The following is a 26,572-nucleotide window of genomic DNA, read 5'->3' as shown; positions in this document are numbered from 1 at the left end:
AAATAAATAAATAAATAAATAAATAAATAAATAAATAAGCAGTTTCCAAGAATTGTGACATAATTTTATTTTCAGAAAATGAAATCAGTGAATAACCACCCTTTAGGAAATGAGCAAAGAACAAACTCATTTACCATAAGTTAAAACATAATAATTAGAACGGAAAGAGGCAAAAACTTATTACCTTAATTATGTATTATGTTTTCTTTACTATAGAAAGTTGAAAAATGTTATCAGAAATTCCCTGGAACAAACATATCTTAGTAATCATGTCTAATATAAAAAGCATTCAGTCAGTAACTTTTGTTTTGTTTTATGATAGGGAGGGAGGGACACATAACCGTTACCTTCAAAATGCAGCCACTCTGCAAAGGTAAATAATTTTTATTCTGAAAAATACAAAATTTCAAGAAGAAAAACAGTACTATATGTAGATGTTGGATAATGTTTGCTCAGAATATTGGCAGAGCCTCCCGTACAGCTAAGGAGTGGCCATCTTACACAGGTCTAACAAGGAAAGGTAGGCTGAAGTCTAGAAGAGGTTTCTCAAAGAGCTTTTGTTTGCAAGATAAAAGAGACAGAACGTGACTGTCCCTCCCCATTCCCTTGCTCTCTGGGACACAGAGAGGTTGCTCGGGACAACAGCAGCATTACTGCCCCCTGACACAAGGAGCAGAAGCCAGTGCTGAGGCTGTCAAGCTGCTGAAGAGACCCTAGAAGCCATCAACACACAGAATTCTTCTGCAAGAAAAATACGTCCCTATCTGCATAAGCCACAAGTCTTCAAGTGTTCTGCCATGTGCAACTGACACAAGTCCAAGTCATCTGGAAAGTCACAAGTTCTCTGAGGCTCTCTTTTCTCAACTTAAAGTATGTATAGTATCTGTTTCACATGTAGAAAAGGGTCAATAATGTCAGTTGTTCACAATGATTGTGATGACGATGACCTCATTTGATTCTCACACCAACCATTTGGAGTAAGTACTATCATTTCATTCATCCATTTTTAAGGATAAGAAAATTGAGGCTCCGTGAAGTTGAGCAACTTGCCCAAGGTCATACAAATAATAAGTGGCAGAGCCAGGATTCAAATTCAGGAATTCTTATTTCAGGGCCAATGATGTTTAGAAAAGTGACTAAACATAGTAAGAGCTAGCAGAAAATGCTGGATGTTCAAACTGGATTCAAAAAAGAGGCGCTCGAGATCTAATTGCGAGCATTCGCTGGATGCTGGAGAGCTCCAGAGAATTTCAGGTCCGTCTGTCTTACAGACTACAGTAAAGCCTCTGACTGCATCCATCATGAAAAGCCATGGGTTGCTCCGAAAGAAATGGGCGTGCCTCATTCTACGCCTTGCCTGTATTGTGGACAGGAAGCCCTGGCGGAATATGGAGGAACACAATGGTTTCCTGTAGGCAAAGGTGTGTCAGATAGGGGTGCATTCTGTCTCCCAATTTGTTCAGTCTGTACGCAGAACATATACAAAAAACTGGTTAACCTCAGAGGAAAGAGGAGTGAAAACTGGCAGAAGAAATACCAAAACTTAAGATATGCAGATGACACCATCTTACTGGCAGAAAGCAGAAATAATTTGGAACGACTTCTGATGAAAGTGATAGAAGACAGTGCCAAAGCAGGGCTGCATTTGAACATCAAGAAGACAAAAATCACGACTACAGGAGAAATACACGACTTTAACACAGACAATAAAGAACTGAAAATGTAAAAGATTTTGCTGACCGTGGTTCAGTCGTCAGTTCAAATGGAGACAAGGGAAGGCTGAGACTCAGAGGGCAGCAATGGAAGATTTAGGAAAGATCTCCAAGAGCAAAGATGTGTCATCAGAGACCGAGGCTAAGATCACCCACCCCCTTGTATTCCCAGTTACTGTGTATGGATGCAAAGATTGAACAGTGAAAGCTGGTAGACAAAAAGGAAAAATCGATCATTTGAAACATGGTGTTGGAGGAGGCTCTACAGATACCACGGGTCATCAGAAAGATGAACAAGTGGGTCCTAGAGCAACTTAAGCCTGAAACATCGCTGGAGGCATATATGACAACTCTGAGGCTGTCCCACTGTCGGGCACATCAAGAAAAGAGAATGATGCTGAAGGCAGGAAAATGGAAGGCAGCAGGACAAGAGGAGGACCAAACATGAGATGGACTGACTCCGTAAAGACTCTCGCCATAGGCACAAGTCTACAGGAGCTGAGCAGGGCTGTGGGGACAGGACACTGCGGACGCCACTTCATCGTAGGGTCCCCAGGAATCAGAGACTATTCAACAGCTTGTAACACACATAACAGTTGTGATAATATTAGAAAATTATAAAGAAAAGAACAAATGTCTCCTAATTTTCAGTTCTGGAAAATAATAAATTTTCTTTGATTTCAACATGATTTTTCTACTTAAAATTGAGATGGCTCTCATTTCTTTACTGAAACAGGTATACTCAACCCTCTTCAATGAAGGTAATTTTATTCCTTTATAACACCAACAGAAAACTAAGAACAGTGTATCTCAACCGTTATCTACAACACCCTACTGTTAGCTAAATGCTTTTGTGACTCCTGTCTATCCAACAAGTAAGCAATGAATATTTATGCTGAACTTATAATCGGCAAGGCACTATGCCAGACATTTTAAAATTATTTTTGCCCAAAGATATAGCATATGTTTATTTCCTTAAAGTGACTTAAGATTCCTTTGGGGGAGAATTTTCTAAGAGTCCTAAAAATTAGGAAGTGGCTGCTGCTATTATCAGCCACCATCACCGCCACCACCACCGTCACCGTCACCGTCACCACCATCGCCACCATCACCATCACCAACACATACAGAACGTATCTCACAAATTAGCACATGCTGAGCTTTATACTTTTGGAACCTGTTCCTTCAAACGTCAAATGTCTCCTTCAGTAAAATAAATGAAATAAAAAACTTAAAGAATTCAGGCTGAAGGCACAGTATTTGAAAAACAAGCTAAACTCAGAATTCATGTTTCTAAATAAATTAATTACATTCAGGAAACAGGCAAACTAAAATATTTGCAATTGCAATTAGAAAAAGGTATTTCGTTTCTGGAATAGATTTTGAGATTCAAAGAGTTTATGTTTAGTTGTTAATGTTCAAAAATAGTTTGGCATATATCTTTCTAGCAAATATGAAATGAATGTAACGTAAAGGCCAAAACAAAATGGGTGGTGAGTAAAACAGAACTTTTGAGGTATGGTTAACTCAAGTAAATATCCTGAGTGTCAAAATACGGATATTCACAAGAATATACTTTGGAAGCTAAATGATTTCAAATCATAACATACTCCACAGTGAAAGCAGCATAGCTGTCTCCATCACGTATCATAGCAAAACAGTTGATGAATCCATTTTCAAAAAAGTACTGTACGTAAAAGAAAATGCTTTCAAGGAAAATACATCAAGGAAAGACTCATTTGCTTAATAAATTAAAAAAATGACACAGGCAATAGCATAAAACCCACATGAACATTATAATATGCTCAGTCAGTACGAATTAAGGACTTAATTATACCTACTTAATAGCTAATTTGCATTTTAAAAAGGAACACAAAGTATTCTATTTTAGGTCCAAATTAAGGTTCTGAATTAAAACTTTAAAAGAAACCTCACTATAGTATATTTATGAAAAATTCATTTCTTAAAAATTAAAGCTGAAAACAAAGTATCATATTTTCAAGCATCAGACTATATTGAGCCTGAATGATTCCTAATTACCAAATAAAAAAGGAATATCTATATACAGACACCTTTATGTGTCATTTATAGGCATACCAAGCATTTTTCAATTATTCTAATGCTGTGGTTTTTAAACCACAGGCAGACACCCCAAAGCACTGTGTTTTGAGCTAGGGTTTCAGCTCTTGGCTAAATGAACGAGCGGCTCCTGTTCTTACTGACGGATATCACCCTGGAAGCAAGCGTCTCGCTCTCCACCCATGTTCTGCCTGACCTGCCCTGCTCCACTGCCCTGCAGGTGCCAAATCCTCCTTACCCCCTTGTCCTCTAAAACACTGTTAGAGGAAGGTGAAAAAGGAACAGGGAAGTAGGAGAACAAGAACATGACGGTGTATGACAACTTCAGAAAAGGGAAGAAGGGCCAAGGAACAGTGCCGACTACCATAGAAAGCTTGAGCAAAGCTGCTGGGAAGGGGACCAGAAGGTCACTGACGAATTGAAGAGGTGCTTCCCATAATGGCAAGGGCAGAGCCGGCTGGACTAGACAGAGGAAGGCATGGAAATGCAGAAACAAGGGCAATTTGGGGGACAGGCAGTTTGAAGGAGAAACAGTAGTTTGAAGGAGAAACAAGGTAAAATGGTTTGAAATTTTATCAAACTCTTTAGAAAAAAATGATACACAGAAAATTTAAGGGAGAGAACAGGAAATCCAGAGAGTATTAGGTTAAATCATATGAAATTTCAGATATTTAACTATTTTTTACTTTAAATTAAACTAACGGATAAACTTGATTTCAATTTAAGGAGATAAGATTATCTGCTAAGGAGGTGGAAGAAAGGAACAAGAGGCCTAGTTGTAAAAAAAAAAAAAAAAAAAAAAAGTAAAGTAATAAGAAATCTAGAAATGAATGAATTTTGAGAACTCTGCTTGAAGCTGGATAATAAGAACATGCACTGAATCCACCTGGCAAGGTGACACCACTTCTGCCAAAGGGTCTCATCTGCTCTTTGTACATTTGCATTTCACTTGTAGAAATAAAGCTGCTCAGCTCTAACAGGACACCCAAATCCTGCAAGAGCTTCTCAAATCAGTTACTCACACTTACTGTGGCACAAACACAAATCTGCACTGATGTTGTTGCCTTTGGTTTTGGCATTTTGGTTTGGTTTGGTTTTTTGCTAAGATACAGAAACTTAGAGCTCAGTGAAGTTGCTAACTCCAGGTCTAGTGTTGTTACTCTACAGCCTGATTTCTCATAAATCCAACCCCATACAGCCAAATAGCCACAGAATAACCACGACGTGTCTGAAACTGAACTCTTGTCCTGCCCGATGAATAGTAACTCTTCCCAACCCCACTACTGCCTCGATCTCTATTTTTTCTTGTCACCTTGGCTGGAAACCCCAAGCACCACTCACCACATCCCAACAGTCTCCCTCGCTTTCCTTTCCCGTCTCTTCTCACTCTCGTCCGGCCCCTGATCAGCCCCCGCCGACGACAGTCTCAGAACCAGCCTCGTGCTGCCCGTTCCATCCCACACACCACGACTAGTGTCCTCGTCCCAAAATACCCATCCCCAAATACCGCTCCTCTGTTTCTCCACTGCCATACCTTTCCTGGCTGAAACTCAAGAGTTTTCTGTAAGGATTCCTGCCTGGATAGCAAAGCAAACATTTCATTCCTCCCTCAAACTTTAGCCAAGGCCATGGGCTCTTGACCACTGTAGTGGTTTTAAAATGTGTACACACACTTTGTACACACCTCCCTCTGAAAGGTGGAGAGCGATTCCCCTCCCCGTGGGCACAGTGCCTTGCTTCTAATGAACAGAATACGGCAGAAGTGACGACATGTGACTAGGTCACAAAAGACATCACAACCGCCCGAAGCTCTCTGTCAGCGGATTCAGTCTGGGGGCAGCTACCTGCTGTGCCGTGAGGACCCTCAAGCAGCACCCTGTGCAGACAGGCCCACGTGACAGGCGCCGAGGCCTCCTGCACTAACCCGCCCGCAGGCAGGGAGCCCTGGGAACAAACCCTCCAGCCCAGGCAAGGCTTCAGACGCCTGCCGCCCCGGCTGATATCTTCACTGAACCTCCTGAGCAACCCTGAGCCAGAACCGTCCAGCTAAGACACTCCCGGATTCCCGACCCACGGCATTTGTGTGGGCTAACGTTTATTGTTTTAAGCCCTTCGCTTTTGGAGTGCTATGTTCCACAGATGTAGATCGCTAATGGAATCCTGCCGAGCTCACTCTCCAAGCTGCGCGCACGCCGTCCTGCCATCCCTGTCACTACTCATCTCCCCACACTCCTTCCCCGTCCTTCAGAACCTAGCTCAAGTTCTGTCTCTTAGAGGAGGCCCCCTTTTTCTGTTGGTTTATAAAACCGTTTCCACTTGCATTTCTCTGGCTTGTCCTTTGCACACCTCCACGCCTGATCACATGGTTCCTTCAGGCATTCCTTCGTCTACTCCTCTGTGTTCCTGCACTCTGTGTATCTTTCCTCCTAGAGATGGAATGCAGTCCTTCCAGACTGCATTCAGCACACTGTAATTAAGAGACTCGATAAATATTTGCTGAGAAAATGATCACACACACACACGCACCCTGGAAGTGTAGTTGGTGGGCATAAAGCAGTGGTGAACAATATGGACTTAGAGCTTCACTGTCTGGGGTCTGCTCGCTTACTAGCTGCTGTCCTTGGCTAAGTTTCTTAAAATCTCTGCAAGCCATTCTTTCCTTAGTGGTTTTTGAAAATAAGGAATTTAACAGTCTGTACCTTAGAGTAATAAACAGATTAAAGAAAACAATACATGCAAATCTCTTAGCCAAGTGCCCAGCACAGAGAGTGCTCACCAACTGGTAGCTGTTATTGTTCTTATTAATCACAAATTACAAAATACACGCTGACATTCTTGGTCCCTGAAAGTCTCTAGATGTTATCAAGTGGCAATCGAAATGAATACAAAATTCTAACAAACTAAAATAGAACTCACGCTTTCTATTAAGATAGCTTTTATTTTTTTTTTAAACCTACTCTTAAGTCAATAGAACTACAGCCTGAACCAATTGTAGGAATGCAGCCTTGACTTTTTTTCCTCTTTGTCCTATTAAGATATTAACTTCAAAGCTTTTGTGGGAACACTTAATTGCTTGCATTCCTTAACAAGCAGCCACCATAGTAGTTTCCAGATTCACTTTTAACCTTTACAGTCCTGGGAAGGCACATACAGCACACTTATTAGACATACAAATTTACACAACGTCTGGGCTAATACAGCAATTGTACATACGTGACTATGGGACACGAAGCAAATCAATGAAAACAGAATCCAACAGAGCGAATCAATCCAATAAAACATGGCCATGCCATACATCCTGGGGAGACCTCTAATACTATTCATTAAAAAAAAATTTTTATTAAGGGATAATTGACCGATAACATTGTATTAGTTTCATATGTACAAAGTAATGATCTGGTATTCGTACAAATTGCAAAATGATCACCAGAGTATTCTAGTTAACATCTGTCGCTGTGTGCAGTTATCCAAGAAATTTTTTTTCTCATGATGAGAACGTTTAAGACCCACTCTCTTAGCAATTCTCAAATATGAAATACAGTGTTATTAACTACAGTCACCATGCTGTACATGACATCGCCAGGACTTTTTATTTTATCACTGGAAGTTTGCACAGTTTGACCTCCCCACCCGCGCCTCTGCTTCTGGCAACCACCAGTCTGTTCTCTGTATCTGTGAGCTCAGGCTTTTTTGTTTGTCTTTTTAGTCTAATGTTATTCTAAGTCTGAATTACATGTGCTTCACGAACTCAGAACATTTCTGAGATCATATTTTATAATTTATACATATTCTCAAGGTTTTTTACTAACAGGTTAAATACAACAGATGCTCTTTTATCCTAAAAAATAATAAGAGATCTGTTAAGGAAAATCTAATAGAATGATTTTCAATCACCATCTATTGAGAAGCATGCACTTTTTAACTGTGGACCACATTTGCTGGAATAAAAAGGACCACTTAATTCAAATTCTTATTCTTCTCTTTCCCCCCACCAATCCATCTTGAAAACTTTAGTTTTTGAAACACTCAATATCTATCCCACTCTTTATTTGACCCTATATATCACACAACCTGAAATAGAAACAAAGACTGGGAAATTAGCTTGTTTATTCCACCTTAAAGCCAAACAAAGTACAAATAACATTCAGTGCATGTGCTAGTTACATTAGAACTGCCAATCATGCTTGTTTTGAAACTCTTCGATTTTTCAGAGCTGTCAATCATGTGTGCTGTGAAAGAGATGCCAGTGCAGGAATAAGGCTTTAAAACGTATCGTCTTCATTACCACATTAATTAATAAACGGACTTTACTTATAAAACCGGACTTCAGGATATTACAGAAATGTATACCATTCTTGAAAAATTAAAATATAACTTAATGAAATGAAAAGACTTGGAGAATTTGGTTCTTTAACCAAAAAGATAGGCATGGTTTGCTTACCCACATGGATTTTATATTTCAGTAAAAAGAGGAATGGTCCTTAAGTATTATGACCATGAGTGGGAAGGAGAGAATCAAACTCATCTAAACCTGGGTGTTTTTATTTTCATTTTTGAAGCAGGCAAAAATATCAATACATTCCCCTTCTCCACCCGCACCATACAAGCCAACTTCCTGTTCACATAGTCATTTGCGTCTGAAATCAAACATCATTCGAAACTTTTCCCTCTACTTCACAACCCACAATTCCTCAGTCACCGAGACCTGTTTCTTCTGTGTCCTAAATTGCTAATGAAAGTCTCCTTTCCTGGTGCTCAGACTTATTTCACGCTCTCATCATTTCTTTCCAGAAGCTTCCTTACTGGCCTCCCTAACTCCAGTTTCATTCTTCCAGTATATGCTCCACACCACTAGCAAAATGATCTCATTGAAACACAGATCTCGTCCATGTTACCTGTTACAATACTTTAATGGCTCTTTACCACTTTTGGCACAAAGCCCCCATTTTTCAGAAAAGCATGCAAATCCCCTGGCGACCTGGCTCGTGCCCCCTGGCCACTCTGCCTTACTTCCTCCGAAGCAACTTGAGTTCCCAGGAGAGCAAGCTGCCCCTCACTTGAAACTTCCAGGTGTGGCTCCCTCCCATCCCTGACAACTCAGCTCCACTGTCAGTTCCTCTGGAAAAGCTTCTGATACGGCTGCCAGATTCATCGGTCCCCTCTTCTCCAGGGCTACAGAACATAGGAACTACACCTCATTTGGAGTTACGTACGTTTACTTCTCTATCCTCTGACTCAACCATCAGCTCCCTGAGAGCAGGGATTGTCTGTCATCTATACATCGCTAGCATTAGACACAGAAGAGGCACATAACAGCTCCCCCTTAAATATTTGCTGGCTCAGTGAAAAATTGCACCATGACCCAGTTTATCGAAAAATGAAATGCATAAAATCAGCAGCTTAATTCTTGAGACTGGTAAAAGGTATCATAGGTATATGCCAAGCCAATCAAACTAATCAATGCCATAAAGCAATATTACGGGCTTATCAATGTTCTTAAGAAATTTACTGATTTATGTACAATTTCACTGTAAGAACTGGCACCATCTCAAATAATACTTGAGATGCACTAATCCCATGTTCTTTCCATGGCTGTTCTGACTGGAGGTGTGAAGGTCTCAACCACAGTAACTGCTCATGTCCAGGACACTCAGCAGCTTGACGGGCTCCGCAGACGCGGTGCTGATATGCGAGCAGCCCTGCCGAGGGCATCAGTGAGCAGGCAGTCGACACGAGCGAGACCCTCACACGGCGACACTTCACTTATCAGGAGGCTGGTCATCTGGTGACATCGAGTCTCCTCAGCACCCAATGAGAATTAAGCAGAGGAGTTTCGAAGCTGTCGAAATACATGTTGAAGTCCATGTACTGAAGTACATACACTTCCTTACAGAAGAGGCTGCCAGGTCCTTAAACACTAGTGATTCTCTTTCTTAAGTACAATAAATGTAGTGACCAATTTCCCAGGCATCAGAATATTAGAAGAAGAAATAATGAGGTCTAAGAAAGCTAAAAATGCAGGCACAGGCACAACAGCAGAAAAAGAAAGATGACACCTAAAGAAAGATGAAATACGAAAATTATACGTAACTGGGGGATTACGTGGTTAAAGAGGAGTAATTCTATACGCCTGAACTGATACAATGCAGAAATTAATGTTTACAATTATGGTCTTGGTCATCAAAAACAGAGACAAAAAAAAATAACCAGGTTAAACTATTTTGGGTCTAACAAGATTAAAAAAAAAAAAGTAGATGACATACCTTATTTAAAACATCAAAGAATTAAAAATTACGTATTACATGTAAGGAGTCAACTTTCTACTATTTACAGAATAAACTTTTTTTGAAATGTATCATTCCCAAATAACAGCATGGCTACTGACTCCACGCTACTACTAATCATTGTTAGACATTAACCAGTTCCTGTGACCACAGGTATCACTATAATTACGACACACATCCATTTCGAAACAAAGCCTGGGCCCGCTGGTCGTTAGCTCACTGGTGGTGACACTGCCCAATCACACTATGGACACCACCCCAAGGACCACGGTGTACTATAACCATGGACACCTTCACCAACGGTGTGGTAACAGGCGACCTATCATTCTTTAACAGATCCCCAGAGCTTTACTACCACACTGCCTTCAGGGTCCCTGGTATGAAACTGGTTCACACGTGAGACTACTTTAAGAGGCTCTGATGACACATTAGTAACTATATGCTGTAGGATTTAGAGACCAGCACAGTAGAGTGAAAAGAACGTTTATGGGTGTTGGATGCACAAAGCTTTAGGTGTCAGTCCCTGCCTTGGTAATGATCAGTTGTATGACTGTAGCACTTTATTTATACCTGGAAACTCATTTTCTCCATTTGGAAAATGGGGATAATACCCTCTACTTCCTAAGCCTCTTATGAGGAATAAATTGGACAATATACATAAAATGCCAATGTAGGTTTTCAAAAACTAGCTGTTAGGATTATCAGATGGAGATATGGAAAGGGGTCTTGATCCACACTAGGGCAGATTTTGGGAAATTGTGTGCTGTATCAATAAGAAAAGAAAAAATGTCTAAAGAAAAGGGCAGGCAGGTTCACACAACAGGCCAAGTGATTTATATTTTTAAGTCACAGTAGAAGCCTTCTGACTCAGGTTGGTTCATGAAAAAGCAGGTCAGAGTGAGGACTCATAAGTAAAATATACACATACACTGTAAAGACATTAACTTAATTAGCATTAACGCAAATCCTCTGACACAGGGCTGGACCTTCTCACTGAGCAGAGGTCCACTCCCTGGAGCTGGGTACTGCTTTCCTCATGTAAACAACACCCCTGCTGCAGTGGCTGTGATCGCCAGGGTCAGTCGCTTTCAAATCAAACAGGAACAGAAGGATATTTGGAAAGCAATTGATTTCTTCCAGATTGTTATGCTTTCCCCACAGTCTTTATGATTTACTTGCTCAAACTAATTCAGTAGCAATTTTGTTTTAAAAAAGATCATCTCTCCTTTATGGAGTCTTTCCAAAAATTATCTTTCCTAAGAACAAAAACCCTTTCTGTACTCATGTTTTATTAATTTATGCCATAATCAAATAGATTACTTAACAAGAATATAAATAGGTTTTGGAACAAACACAACAGGTTTTTCCCAAACTATACCTCAACTGCAAGAAGCAAAAGTGCCCAGGTCTAGCAGAGGACTACTAATTTCTAATTTTCCATGAAGTGTTGGTATCAGTCAGTGGATTTTAGAGAAGAGAACAGAGTTTGATTGATTAATTTAGCAAGTCAGTTAATTCAAAGATAATTGCCAAAGAAGTTTTGGCAATTTGTTTTGTTTCAGTCTGATTTCTGATTTCAAGTCATAGCTGATATGAAAAAAAAAAATTTTATAAAGGTTAAAACTTTTAAGGTTGGTACTGTAAGCGTTAGGGCCCTCCCAAATCTCCAAAGTGAATTTTCCAAATTCATTTATAATATTTCTATTTTGCACTTCACCCTAAGTAGGTCACAATATATCGATCATATTTAAATACATGGTTATATTCTATTCTGAATGTTACTATTAACGTAGTGTCTTTCTAGAACTAATTTCTCTTCCAAAAGTTTTTCAAACTTTTCATTTGTTTGCAGTAAAAATACTCATCACCACTCCCCACACACACTTGAAACAAAATGTTCCCAGAACTGTAATATTTAAAATAATGAATGTAGAGCTATTCTGAGAATAGGGCCTAACTTACCCTCTTGCCCCCGAGCGATCACTGAAGCCTCTCTGTACAACTCAAGAGCTTCTTGAGACAAAGGCTGAAAACTGTTTCTTTAAACTATAATCAAAAACTACTATTAAACAAGTTATAGAACTTATTAAAAGGGTGCTACTTACCTAATTGGGATATTCAGCTAACCAAAATGATTTTTGATTCTTATCGGTTACTCTAAGTTTGAAATGCCACCAAACTTATTAAAAGCAGTAATGAAAATATTAAAACATGTGCTAAACTGGGTATTTTTTAAATTTCAGTTATTTTTCATTGCATTTAATCTTTAAATTGTTCTAACGTAGAATCAATTAAATCACACATAAGTCTAAATGAAGAAAAAAAACAGTTCTCAAAAGGAATTTTAAAAAAGGAGATTAGGTTGATGAATGATGAACGAATTATGTAAATACCTACATCTTACTTACAGTCACTTAAATAAATGTAGCAAAGCAGGAAGATTGGCCATTACTGAGACTTCGCCTCCCAGAATCCACCCTGTCAGAGGCCTGACATCATGAAGACAGACAGCAAATGTGTGTTCAGCCCAACAGCTATTCTATGTGGTGGTATGACCTAAACTTGCAGGTGGGAAAAGGGGAAGACCAGAGACCCACCCGGGGCCCTTACGTTCCCATTTGGTGTTATCATCCTTCCACTAATGATAAAGACAACAGGTAAGATTTGGTTAAAATATTTCCCATCCACAAATTTGGTTTTGGATATAGGTAGCAAGGCAAAGTAACTGGTACAGTAATTATGCTGACCTGGTCCTTTTCTACAATACTTTCAAAGCATAAGTGACAAGTAGCTAAAAGAGACCTAGAGAATGGTTTTGGGGAGAACATAAGCATTTCTACGTGTAGAAACCAAGACATTTAATAGATATTCTGAGAAGAGTCTAAACCTTCTTTTCACGACAAATTAAAAACTGGACAACAGGAATTGCTAAGTTAGAAAATTTCTCCCCCAAAACAATGTATGCACATAAGAGGTGTAGTTGTTATCTTCATAGCCATCGGGGCTTGTGTACATACAGGTAGGTAGGAAAAGAAGTTAACCACACTCTTCAGGTTAAATCTTGGCGGAAGTGAACTACTCCCTTTAGCATGCTGTTAGAAATAAGACTCCCAGATTATAGAACCAGAGGAAGAGAGTTTAAGCCTCGACTCTTGTTTATCATTTGGGGAAAAAAAAAAAAAGATGAACATTCAAATCTTCCCCAAAACTATTCTCACTGCTTTGCAATGACATGAATCTGGCCTAACTTGACTAACTAGCATTATGAAAGGAAATAAGCATAATTTCTGTTTTTTCAAAAAATCAACAAAGTCCAATACTTCTGAGGTATCCCAACTTTAAAGAACATGCTTAAAGCATTCATAAATAATTCTACTTACTCTCCATCCACTTCTGGTCTTTTACATACACAGTGAAACTTGCCGCCAAAATCTATATAAAGATCGTTCTCCACAATGTGAAAGATTCGTCCAATGACTAGTTTATCCTTGGCAGGGCCCATCTGTGTGAGAGGAGAATGTCTCAGCATAGACGCGAAGGATTGCTCACTTTTTGGAGAGCCCTAAACATGAAAAGAGATACTTAGATGCATATAATACAGTACAAAGGTATGATAGTATAATAAGATCTTACAGGGAAACATTTTAAAAGTCATCTGCTGTATATTTACATTTTGTAGCAATAATACGATATATTTACATGGAATTTTGCTTTAAAAAGCCAGGTAGACTCCCTTTCCTTCATGAAGAGGAGCCAGACAAAAGAAGGCTTCTGCACGTGGTGGGGGATGGCATGGGTGTGGTGGCCCAGAGTGGAATCTGGAATGTCCCCACATGGGGAAGGTCTGAGTACCCGAGAAGGACATCCAAGAGGGCGGTGGGCTTTATTCCTAGTACTGACCATCTGCAAAAAAAATGCCTTCGAATTCCGGTTTACTGAGATTATTCTTGTAATACAAATTTCAACAACGTATTAAGGTAAAAATGATGAAGGGTCCCTTCAATTAGTAGGCTGAACACGAGTTCTCATTGCGCGATATTTTTACATGGCTTGACTTTGTTATAATTGTCTTCTTTTTCCTAAAGTAAAATTTCAGAGGAAAAAAATAGCTTCTTTGTTTTGTGCTGCTCACTTTCTAGGAGTCTTTTTAATATTGAATTTAACTTGAGGTATGACTGAATAAATAATGCAGACTGATTACTTTTTTTAACTGACAGCATATTTGCCAAACATTCTTTTTCAGATATCCATGCATACAGATTTGTGCCTTCAGCTCGCCTGTGTGTGTGGTGTGATATGTGAGCACTTTGGCTCAAGCTAAAGGAAATCCTAAGTCCCTATTTGTGAGAGCTAATTACAGAAGAATATTCATTGGATCCAACTACATACATCCTGTATTTGGAATGAGTTTTACATTTGTTATTCAAGCGAGAATTTTTAAGAGTTTGATGGTGTACGTACTTAAAAACTATAAAACCATAGTTCTGACTGAATGCTACTGCATGTAGTACTCCAAGAATTACAAACACGAGTGCCAGGCTGGGTGGAGGCTCAGTAAGAAGAGGACGTGCCCGCCTAAGGTACAGTTACTCCTTGTAGGTCCAGCTGCTGCTGCAATTCAAGTCCAGTGTTGCCATAACTTTCGATTTTCTGAGAAAAGCCAGAAATCCATGTATCGATGCAAAATTTGCACTATTTAAATGTTATATATTGAAAAGAAGTTTTTCATTTTATAAGTCTGGCAAAACACACCTGCTGGCCCATGGTCCAAAAGTTTATGGCCTTTGCCTCCAGAAAGTCAGAATGCATTTGGCTGATGCCAAGTCGCTTAGATGCTGGAGGAGGTGGTGATAAGTTTGTCCCAGCAGGTTGACACACACTGGGAAGAAATCCCTAGCACATAGGGGTCGCTCTAAGCCAAAGACAAGCCGCAGGCCTAGATGCCAAATAGAGCAGAAAGGTAGCCAGGAATACGAGCCATAATACGAGTTGTATAATTCCACACAGGATAATATTAAAGGTCCTTAAACACGTGTCTTGAAAAACTAGTTCTTTCTCGCAGACAGCCAAGGATGAAACACACACATCCGATAGGCTCGACACGGACGGAGCTACGAGCTGTCCTCTACAGGTGACGCGAAGTAAGTCATCAGTGACAAGAGCAGCTACTGAGGTCCTCTGCTGGGAGCCATTTCGTCACCCTCAGCAGCTGCCACCTGGGCAGCCGAGAAGAGCACTGCTCAGAGAAGAGCAAGCAGAGCAGCAGCTGGAGGGTCTCGTCCTGCTCACTCGCTCGCAACCTGGGTGGCTCCTTCCCAATTTCCCCAGTGACTCGCTTTCCCTTGTCCCACTCCTGTGGCTGACGGTCCCTCTCCTCTTCCTCCCACTGCCCCTTCTTCTTTTCTTTGGAAGACTTTCCATTGAAGCCAAGGTCTAATTAAAACAGCCTTAGATAACAGGAAGATCCCGGAGTAAATACACTAGTTACACATTTATTGAAGATAATGCAGCCATCACGAGGGCCTAAAACAACATAATCTCCCTTATAATCGGGAAGAGCTGTGTGGGCTACGGCTAGTACGACAGTACATGGTGATGAAGGACCGTCCCTGAAGCAGTGCCCGCAGCAGTACAGAGGGGACACAGCAGGGTCTTGCTCCCACCTGGCTGCAGAGAGTAAGGGCCAAGGAGAGCAGTGCCACAGAAGTAAAAGAGTGAATTCGTTTGGTATAATACGTACTGGGTTGTGAAACCCATACATTTCAGGGAACACTGGCCCTCCGGTAGGTGTAGTTAAAAACAGCAGGGTGCATATTTATATACATACATATATTATGTATACATGTATATATATACATGTGTGTATATACATTTATATAAATTTACACACGTCTACAGTGATATTATACAGATATAAATTCCTCAAAACTATCAAATGCTAATAATTTCTATATAGAACTATTTTTCTTTGTATTTCAGAAAATCTGGAATGCAAAGAATATATATTACTTTTAAAATGTAATATATATACCAAACATCGAGCATAGATCTATTATCACTCTCACGTACATGAGGGCATTTACTATACAGCTTGGAACCAGAGGTGATTATTGCGAAAAGAAACATGAGCTATCAACTGGTCCAGCTACCTCAATGAACATGTGAGCACCGTACCTAATATTCAAAGCGACATAATATCCTGAGCAGTGATTCTTGAATACAAGTTGCCTCAGAAGAAGAAAAATAGAAACGTTATTTAAAAACTTCAAAGGAAGGCAACTATACAGCAGAATAACAGAAATACTTCGGAAACCTAAGTTCTGTGGCCAACTCAGCCATAAATAGCGAAAAAATCTTGAATAAGTCATTTAACCTCTCTCTGGATCTGTCTTCCCATTTGTAAATAAAAGGATTGGATACCTATAAACTTTAGTACTAAGAATTCTTAGATATTCTAAAATATAAAAAGGATTTTATAAAATAACAAACATTAAAAATGGAAGACAAATCCTACCCAGCTTCCTCTCCTAATGCAAACAATAACAATAAAAATAATGAAACAGCGTATGTGTTTTACTTCATATTAATTAGCAAGAAGAAAACAATTTCAATATGCATCTTCTCTGACAAGTAATTTTAAAATGACTCCCTTCCATTAACTGTGCTGCAACAACTTTTGTTTCCTCAACCCTAACCAATACATGTCATGCTCATAACAATGTTTTTTAATTAAAATAAATGGTCTCGTGGTTCAAGGTGGCAGAATGAGTGCTTACATTTCTCTCTCCCTCCTGAAATCCCATTAAATGATGGCAAAAGAATGAACGAAAAAATTACAAACCCTCAGTACTGAAGAGGACAGAATGGAGACAAAAGCCTACAAGAGATTTCAACAAGGTTCTAGGGGACAGAGAGCACGTGGAAGAGTGGTAATTAACGAAGCAGATGGAAGGAAACTGCAGCTAAAAATACATGTGAAAGGATGAAGCTGTGAAAATAAGTCAATCTATTGTGAAGAATCCCGTGAAGGTGTGGGACTCAGTCCTGCCAGGAATCCCAGAAGCTGGAATGAGAAGAGAGGTCGAACACGACAGGAATAATGAAAAGATTACAAGCAGGGCAGTCCGTTTTCTGTCAAGCACAAAATACCTGGCAGTAAGGCCAAATGCAGACACCTAGTATGAGGCATTAATTACCCTGCCAAAATTAATACAGTATTTTTTTTCTCTTCTGTAAAAAAATAATTGAATAAATTACCTAGAGAAGAATTAAGTTTGGGATGACTGGTCATGGAGCAAAGGTAACATATCCAAGCAGTAAAGAAAAGAATCAAAATGACAGCTGTTTGGCAAGGTGTGAACAATTAGTCAGGACGGGAGCAGGAGGGCTCCACAGGCAGGCTCTGCCGTGTGACATGTGGCTCCCATCCGGGCTCTGCCACTCACCAGCTCTGAGGCGGGGGCAACACACACCAGCTCACTGTGCTGCTGTTTACTCATCTGTAAAATGGGTGAATAGTTATACAAATTTACAGGGTTGCTGTGAGGATTAAATAAATACACAGCCATCAAACAGTGCCTATAAAAAAGGCAGGTTTGAAAAACATTAATCAATTTCTTATAGGTGTCAATAAAACACCAAGTTTTATTGACAAACCAGTAGTTTTCAAGCGGGACATTTTTGCCTCCAACATTTTTGCCACCACCCCCAACATTTGACAACGTCTGAATGTGTGGATACACGTTTGATTGTCATGACTGGGGGTGCTACTGGACTCTAACGCATAGAGAGCAGGGGTGCTGCTAAACATCCTACAATGCACAGAACAGCCCCCACAGCAAAGAATTCTCCAGTCCAAAAAGTCACTCGTGGAGAGGTTAAAACACCCTGGACTAAGCGGAGACAGCAGCACACAGCAGACCAGTTATCAGAGCAATGTGTGTTCACTGAAGGAGACCCAGGATGGCAGGCCAGGCAACAGATGAAGGGAGTACAATTCCAGAAGGTCAGAATGGCTGCAGGCGGTCCCAGACTGAGTGGGATGGGAGGAGGGCCCAGAAAAATAGTGGCAGATAAAGGTCTGGTGAGGGGCCTGGAGAACATGACCAGGGTAAACGGCGATCCGGGAAGGGCTCCGGAGTTTGAGAACCTGAAGGTAAGACCGTTCCAAGTGATACTGATACGGACATTATTAGATCTGCAAGTGAAGGAAACTCACAATGAAGGTCTTTTTAGGTTGGAGCAAAAGTATTGCGGGCTTTGCATTTACTTTTAACCTTTTCAACTGCAGTTCCTTTTGCACCAACCTAACAGAATGCGATCCTGAAAAACTGCTGTTAACGTGCTGGTAAAGTCATCACCAGAATGCTGAGGTCAGAGAACCTGCAGGTGTGAAGACAAGAGGGAAAAGCTGGGAGCCAAACATGGAGAAAGAAACTGAAAGAACAAGAAGGTCTCGAGCAGGGCGTCTTTTCTTACATACTTTTTCCCTGGTCTATGGAGTGAGGGCTCAAGGTAGAGAAAGCCACGCGGAAGATACTAGAACTTGCCCTACCTACCAAATACGTCATACACTGCATTCCTGGAGGCACTGCAGCAATTAGTGCCACTTTCAAGGACACGAAGGATGCGGGGTGGTGACCCCCACAGCCCCGTTCAACTCGCCTCTGTGGCCCTGCGCTAAACAGATGTTCTTAGAGAATGACAGTTGATGATCGTGAACTTAATCAAGTGGTAACTCCAATTGCAGCTGTTGTTCCAGATGTGATTTCATGGCCAGAGCAAGTCAAATATCCCCCAGCACCTGGTGTGCGATAACCGAGCTAACAAATGCTTTCTTTCTCTAGACATGCTGGTAGACGACATATATAGCTCAAGGTTACATTCATTCTGGTCCGTTACACATGCTGATTGCACTTGGAAACAGAAAGTTCCACCTACTGCAGACATGGTAAGACATGTATGCCAGAGGGTGGGAGGTAACTCCCACAAAAATTCGGGGCCCTGGGCAAGTTCCAGGGGCCAGCGGTCTGGGCTCCAGCAAGATACGCTTTCTTACCACCGAGAAAGCAGCTCAATGCCCAGTGGGTCTCTTTGAATTGTGGAGGCGCAATACCCTATTTGGACATGCTTCTCCAACTTTTTTTACCAAGTAATCCAGAAAGCTGCCAGTGCTGAGGGGGCCCAGAACAAGACAAGGCTGAGCACCAGGTCTGGGCTGGTGGGCAGGCTATTGTACTACTTGGCCCTCACTACCCGGCAGACGTGTGCCGGACCCTGACGCACAGCGGGGATGCTGACACACATGTCCAGGGGACTCCCAGGGCAGAGCTGCCGTGGCCCTGAAGGCCAGCCTTCCAGTGGGCGGAGCTCTGAGCGGTGCCCCAGTGATGGCTTCACCTGGACAGAAACGCCTCAGTATATGGGTTTATACTGATTTGTGGGAAATGATGAATGATTGTGCTGGACACTCAGGGATTTAGAAGGAACATGATTGGAACATAGATGATGCGAAGGTCTGAGAAAGAGATATGCAGATAGGCCCCTCTGAATGGACACAGAGTGAGAAAATAAACAAACGAGTCACATGTGAATAATTTGTTCGGGGGAGAAGGATCTTAACAACCAGGGGATAAGATAACCAGCCCTGTGGACGCCGGTCAGCTCTTTCCCCTGCCCCTCCTGCCCCTCCTGCCCCTCCTGCCCCTCGCAAATGGGTTCAGGAACAAAGTGGCCATGGCAACGGGGATGTGCTTCAGTCGTAGGGGAAGGGGGGTTTCCCAGCATGTCCCAGACCACTGGCCAACTACAAAGTTCACCGAGGCAGCAGGAGCCTGACTTTTTGTGGGACGGATGTTATGTATGGATTCAGGAACAATGACTTCTACTCACCCACGTTGATCTCGCCACAAACACGGCTAAACGACCCACTGCGGACAGCAGAGACCAATACCCAGCCTCCAGTCTGCATCGCTCCCTGGGGGGATCAGTGTGTACTCAGCTGATGACACAGGACCATTCTGAATGGGTGTGTTATCACTGGAATAGACACTCTGAATATGGATGTGCCTTCCCGGCCCACAAAGCGTCCACCACAACAGCCATCCAAAAACGTACAGAATCTCATTTTCATCGTCATGGTATTCCACGCAGCGTGCTTCTAACCGAAGAAACCCTTTCACAGGAAATGATGTGGGATAATGGGCTCGTGTTCATGGAATTCACAGGTCTTACCAGCGCTGGGCCTACCAGACTAGTGACACGATTTTAAACTTTGTTATTTTGAGACCACTGTAAATATACATGCAACTGTGAGATAATACATGGAGAGATAATACATGGAGAGAAACCCTGTCCTTTACCCAGTTCCCCCAATGGTACCACCTTATAAGACCATAGTACAATATTACACCCCGGAAACTGACACTCAGATTTCCCCAGTTGTCTACGTGATCTCTGTGTGTGCGTTTAGGTCTGTACAATTTTGTCCTATGTGAAGGTTCATGTATTCGCCGCCACAGTCAAGTCACAGGACAGTCCCACAACCACAGGGACCCCTCGTGCTGGCCTTTTGTAACTCTGTCTCCCTTCGGCCACCCCTGTCCCTAACTCTCAGCGACCACTGATCTGTTCCCCATCTCTGTAGTATTGTCATTTCAAGAACGTCACTTAAATGGAATCACAGAATATAAACATTTGGGACCTGCTTTTTGCACTCGGGATAATTCCCTTAAGAGAGAGGCATTCCAGTTGATGCGTGCAAAAATCACTTGTCCCTTTTTATCGCGAAGTAGGATTTCACGGTAGAGATGGACCAGTTTAACCACTGACCCGCTAGGCTGTTTCCAGTTTGGGTTATTACAAGTCAAGATTCTGAGGACATTTGTGGACAGGTTTTTATAGGAACGGAAGTTTTCATTTCTCCGGGATACGTCCTCTCTGCCCCGGGGTGCACTTGTTTCCTTTGTGGAAGTCTCCACTAGGCCAGGGACTTCTTGAGTCACCTACTCCAGACTGGGCATCACCACTCATTGTCTGCCAGTTGCCAACAGCAGGCTGCCCAAAGCTTTCAAGAGGCAAAATCCAAACTGAATCAACACTGTTGAATTTTATTCCCAAATCCCTAAAACCAAGCTCTACTCAGATGCGAGTTTCCTCATTTCTTGCTATTTAATGCCAATAGATAAAAACAAACCTAGGGTCACACTTGTGTCACAAAAGTCAATGTAATTAAAGGAGAAAAATTTAATATAACCTTTAAAAGAGAAAACGAAGTAAACCCAAACCCAAACACATTAAAAGAAGGGAACAAAACTGAGTTAAGAAAGATATGCAGATAGTGAAAGCTAATGCTGACGAGAAACCGAAAAGTCCGACGGCACATTTTCAAATCATATGACCACCCATGAAACAAATACACACAGAATATGTTCACTTTCTTTCAGGAAATGTATGGTATTATATAAGCATATTATTGGTGTTGATAAAAACCTACTTTCCCTAGAGATTTATATCTACTTCAACACACTCTTTCATTGTTTTTCTATTAACTGGTCATTTCCTCTAAACATGCTTTGAAAATGTTAGGCTCCACTGTGAAACTAAACATTTCAGAAGATTTTTATTACTAACTCAGAGATAAGTCTCCTAGAATTCTATTAATGTAAAAACCAGGTGACACCATGGTTAAAACCAGAAGTATTTTTCAACATTCCTTTACATATTAATTTATAAAACATTGGTATAATTTTTTAAATTGTCAATATAAAACCAGTGAAAAAACAAGTGGTTAAATAAAACTATATAATATTGCTACTATATGTATTTAGCAGACTTAAAACTTATACTAAAAATATGAGAATTTTTTCCCATATATTGAAACAAATACTTTAAATAAGCTATATTTTGGATTTTCCCAATATTCTGAAAAGACAAATTATCTGATTTAAATACTGTCTCCTGGAATATTCCAGCATTTTAAAATAAAAAATAGCACTAAGGATATACATTTATATTCAAGAGAGAAATAACATTTTAAAAATATTTGCATAAAATCTCTCTATCTCTAAAATGAAAGTATGAACTGTGTAACATTAGTATTCTACATAAATAAGCTAACAAAGTAAAATGTTATTCGCCATCTTAAAACAATACTGCATGGCCTTAAATTCTTACAAACCTTATCTTTTCAAAATGCTAAATATGCCACCCTCTACCGTTAGGAAACAGTAATATTCATAAAGCAGAAAACCAATTCTTGGCTCAACTGTCGCCATCTGGTGGCTATGAGATGCGGGATCGGCCGAAACACAGTTTCCAATTAGCTTAACAGCGTCAACAAATCTCTACTGACATAAGAGGGTTCAAGGTGGAAGGAAGGGAAGAAAAGGTATCTGACTTAAAGAATGTATTTTACCAGGTGCTCTATACATAAATGATGTATTATGTGGGTTACAAAAATGAAAAGGACTTGATCCCCACCGTCACAAACACACACTAAAGAGACAGCTGCATAAACCAACATTAAAAGTAATGAACCAAAGGAAAAGAGGTGGCTCGGTGAGTGGAGTGAGGGCACCCACAAATCTGCATACAGAACAGTGGCATTTCAGGTCACTGAAACTTAAGGTCGCTGTAAGTGGTAACCTCATTGAAATTTTAGGATAAGGAATTCATGATGAACCGCCCTTGAATAAATTCCCACCAGCAGGGGAAAGTTCCTTCTAAGGAAAACTCGCTTGGCTCTTACTGAATATCTCTTACCTCTGAGGCGCATGTGTAGACACACAAGTCCGCACTTTCAGGATAAGAATTAAATTAATGGGTACAATTTCAACTTGCATCATTATACACATTTTTAAATCCAATAGTAGGCCACCTGAGATGTTACTGCTCATGTATAATTATTTAATCATAGAACTGTATAAATTTAATTCCAATTCAAATCAACAAATATTCATATGCACTCGATCCCTACCTATGTGTAAGGCGTGATGCAAGGAATGAAAGGAGTAAATGAAAACATGACCCCTGACCTCCAGGGACTACAACCCAAAAAACAGAATAAAGCAAATTCACTTTGACATAAAGAGAGTGTGTGTACCATACAGGTAGCACAAAACAAAGCGCCCCCAGACATCCGAAGGAGTTTCATCTGGTTGGTGACATGACAACCGCCTAATAGAAGAGATGGCTTTTACAACTGAACTTGCAGGCAGGGACGCTAAGTCCAGGACAAAGAACAAAAGCAACGAAATAAGGATTTATTTAGGGAACAGCAAACTGTTTACGTTCCAAAAAAATTTTTAATAGGAAACCATGTTTCAAATGAAATTTTACATAGAACCCCAACATACATATAACATAAATGTATTACTTTGTTGGCATAGTGTACTTTATGAGTTCAAACTGATAGCATTTACTTATTATTAGGTCAAAAATGTGAAATGAACACGCAGTTATTTTGATAAAAATCACAAATTGGTATCAGGGGTGAGGGATAACAACCTCAGTCTCCAATTTCTGTATTTTGTTTTCACTGCCCAATATCAAGAAAACCCACTTACAATAATTCCCCACATGGGTAAGGGGACGAGGAAACAAGCACTGTCGTGCATTGTGAATGGGAATGGGGTACACACAGGCCGCATCCACCGAAACACAAATTGTGTGCACACTTTGTCCCAGTATATATTCCATAAATATTCAACAAAATGCAAATGCTCATTGTAGCACAGTCTGTATTAAAGAGGAAAAAAAAGAAAAACAGAAAGAACCCAGAAGCTCATTAATTCCTGGTTAAATAAATTACACTATATCCACACCGTAGAATACCAAGCATTTTTTTCAATGAGGTAAATATACACTACACATATGTAATGAGAAGGAAAAATAGTCAAAGTTGTACTTAAGTGACAACAGCAATTTTCAGCAGCAGCAGCAACTAAAATACATACTCGTACGAGTGCTTAAGTATCATGCATTTGCGATAAGTGTTTAAATAACGAATTCATTTAATCTCATAATAATCCTATGATCATTTCGTAAAAAAGGAAGATACACAGACATTACGTAATTTTCCAAGGAAACACACCTAGTAAATGATAGAAGAACCAAGATTCAAACCAAGACTGTCTGAATCCAGAACTTACGCTCTGAAACAGTAATGTACTTCAAAACAGTACCAACCAATGTGTCAAGTTTATAAATATATACACACGTATGTATCAATAATTAGCTTATATTTACATGTGTAAACATAAACTTTCTGGAGTATGCATTTTTAAAACATACACCCTCCAGCCTTCAGAAAGTGAGAAAAAGAGAAAGGGGGTTTTCACATTTCTCATAGTAATCTTCAGTGCTATTTAAATTCTCTTTTTAAAGTAAGCAAATATTACTTTGTAAAATTAATTCTTTTCAAAAATCCTGATCACACAATAAAGATGAACTTTATTCATCTAGTAATCTCAGGACACTATTCAATTCAAGATCCAGAAACTTCAAACACTAACGTGCAAATTTTTTCACAAAGTTGAATCTGTCAACACCTAGTAACTGCTTAAATTGCGCATAAACATAAGTCAGAAAAGCACTGAAAACTTCCAATTAACATTAAAATTAAAACAAGTGTGGTATTTTCAGTTATCTTATTAGTCTCACAATTGTTTTTGCTGAATTACTATTCTGGATAAGCTCATACAAGGAATATGTGCAAGCCTGTACTAGTCTCACTTGTACAGCTTTTTTTGAGCAGTCACACACAGATCTCAGTTCAAAGAACAGTCTAGGCCTAATTCAAGTTCAAATATGCACTATGCATACATTTCATTCATTCACCCATTTGGCAGACACTTACTGAGCGCCCACTAAAAGGTAGGCACTGTGCTAGATGCCAGGCAGTTTTCTATAGTCCCGGACACTATCAGTCTGCTAACTGTTTGATACTGGGCCCCAAGGAGATAAATACAGAAATTGAGTGTTTTTAAATAACTTAATATTGCCAGACATCCAATTTCATGTCTGTTGACTCCAATGATTAAAAAAATCTGGCTTGCATTTACATCTATTTCTTCCCCTTCATTTATCTAGTAATTCTATCATATTTGACCAATGTAATGTATTGCCTGAGACAGATGGGAATTTTTTTAAAGTCGTGTGGGGACAGAGCCAGGAGTGCAGTTTCTAGGCTCTCGGCCTCAAGTGGAAAGGTGCTGGCTCAGGTAGTAAATGGTCATCCACTGTGACTGGATGGCCGTCAGCTGTAACCAGTGAGCCATTGGCCACTAATGCAACTGCCGTGGCTACGCTAGCAGCAAATGGGGGCTAGCAAGAAGATGGGGGCTGAGCTACAAATAGAGAGGCAGATCCTGCCAGCGACAATACACTGGTAGGACTCCCCCATCCATGGCTCCGTGGGTGTTCCTTTTTGGCCTCACCATACCCTGTGTTCTTCTGTGGGGAGCAGGACCAGACCCCGCAGGCCGCCCCGTAGGACAGCCGCCCTGCACGACAGTCGTTTACAGAAAAGGGAAATGCTAACAGGTTCAACTGCTTGCTCGAGTTCATAGAGACAGTAATTCTCTCCACCTATCCACTGAATTAACACATATTTATAAAGAATCTTGCACGCCAGACAGCAAGCTCCATGCAGGAGCTACAGCCTAGACAAGAACAGCAGAGAACCCAGCCTCTTCGGAGTGAGTCCCATTCGCCTCCGAGTCCAGGACTCGCCCTGGACCGCCTGACTGGCAGCGCTCGCTTCAGGAAGACACGCGCAAAGGAGTGTGGACACCGCGGGTGCAGCATGTAAATGCGGCACAGAAACACAACAAATGAAAGAAAACCAGCAACCACGCGCCCTCTGCTCCAAGCGGCCCGCCTGTGGGTAGGCAAGACGCACCCCTCCGCCTGCACCACCCCGTACGCCAGGCCCCGCCCCAGCCACCCGGTCCCACCCCCTTCTCCAGGCCCCGCCCCAGCCACCCGGTCCCACCCCCTACGCCAGGCCCCGCCCCAGCCACCCGGTCCCTCCCCCACACCAGGCCCCGCCCCACCCCCGGATCCAGCCCCTGCTACGGGTTCCGCGCAGACTGCCGGCTCCACCGCCAAGGCCGGCGTCCGACCCCGACTCTCGGCCGCGCCCCCAACGCCGGGCTCCGTCCCGACTCCCGGCCCCGCCTACCGCGTCACTGGCACAGCGCCCGCGACTCACCCTCATCCGTCCGAGCTCCGCCTTCCGCTGCAGGTCGGAGTGACGCTCCAGAGCGCTCGCGAAACCGCCAGGGCGCGTTCCAGACGCCGTGGACTCGGCACTCTCGCTCCCGGAGCCACTTTCAGTGCCTGCGCCTCTACAGGGCCGAGAGACGAGGAACACTCGCAGGAAATGACTTTCGGCAGTCATGGCACGGGTCCGACAGAGCGCTGCCATGATGGCTCCAGAACCTCTGACCTTTAACCTCTCCGCAAGCGCGCAGGTCACGGATGGAGCAACAGAAG

At 41.3% G+C, this 26,572-nt stretch overlaps 1 protein-coding gene across 3 annotated transcripts in view; it reads right to left on the bottom strand.

Moving 5' to 3' along the window:
- MRPS28 (mitochondrial ribosomal protein S28) overlaps positions 1-26,572 on the bottom strand; it is a 77,021-nt gene extending 50,449 nt beyond the window's left edge. Inside the window, exons 1-3 of one of the 3 annotated variants that reach the window (XM_033126554.1) lie at positions 26,289-26,572; positions 13,456-13,637; positions 9,694-9,847 (exon numbers count right to left, since the gene is read on the bottom strand). In XM_033126554.1, the coding sequence (XP_032982445.1) occupies positions 9,709-9,847; positions 13,456-13,637; positions 26,289-26,504 (537 nt within the window). In that variant the 5' untranslated portion in view covers positions 26,505-26,572 and the 3' untranslated portion in view covers positions 9,694-9,708. Of the gene's footprint in view, positions 1-9,693; positions 9,848-13,455; positions 13,638-26,288 lie in introns of those variants that run through there. The other 2 variants (XR_004424994.1, XM_033126553.1) reach the window with 2 other exon arrangements.

The sequence above is a fragment of the Rhinolophus ferrumequinum genome, chromosome 14 (assembly GCF_004115265.2).
Source record: "Rhinolophus ferrumequinum isolate MPI-CBG mRhiFer1 chromosome 14, mRhiFer1_v1.p, whole genome shotgun sequence".
Lineage (NCBI taxonomy): Eukaryota > Metazoa > Chordata > Mammalia > Chiroptera > Rhinolophidae > Rhinolophus > Rhinolophus ferrumequinum.
The sequence above is the reverse complement of the archived record's forward strand: the minus strand, read 5'-3'. Positions and strand labels throughout refer to the sequence as shown.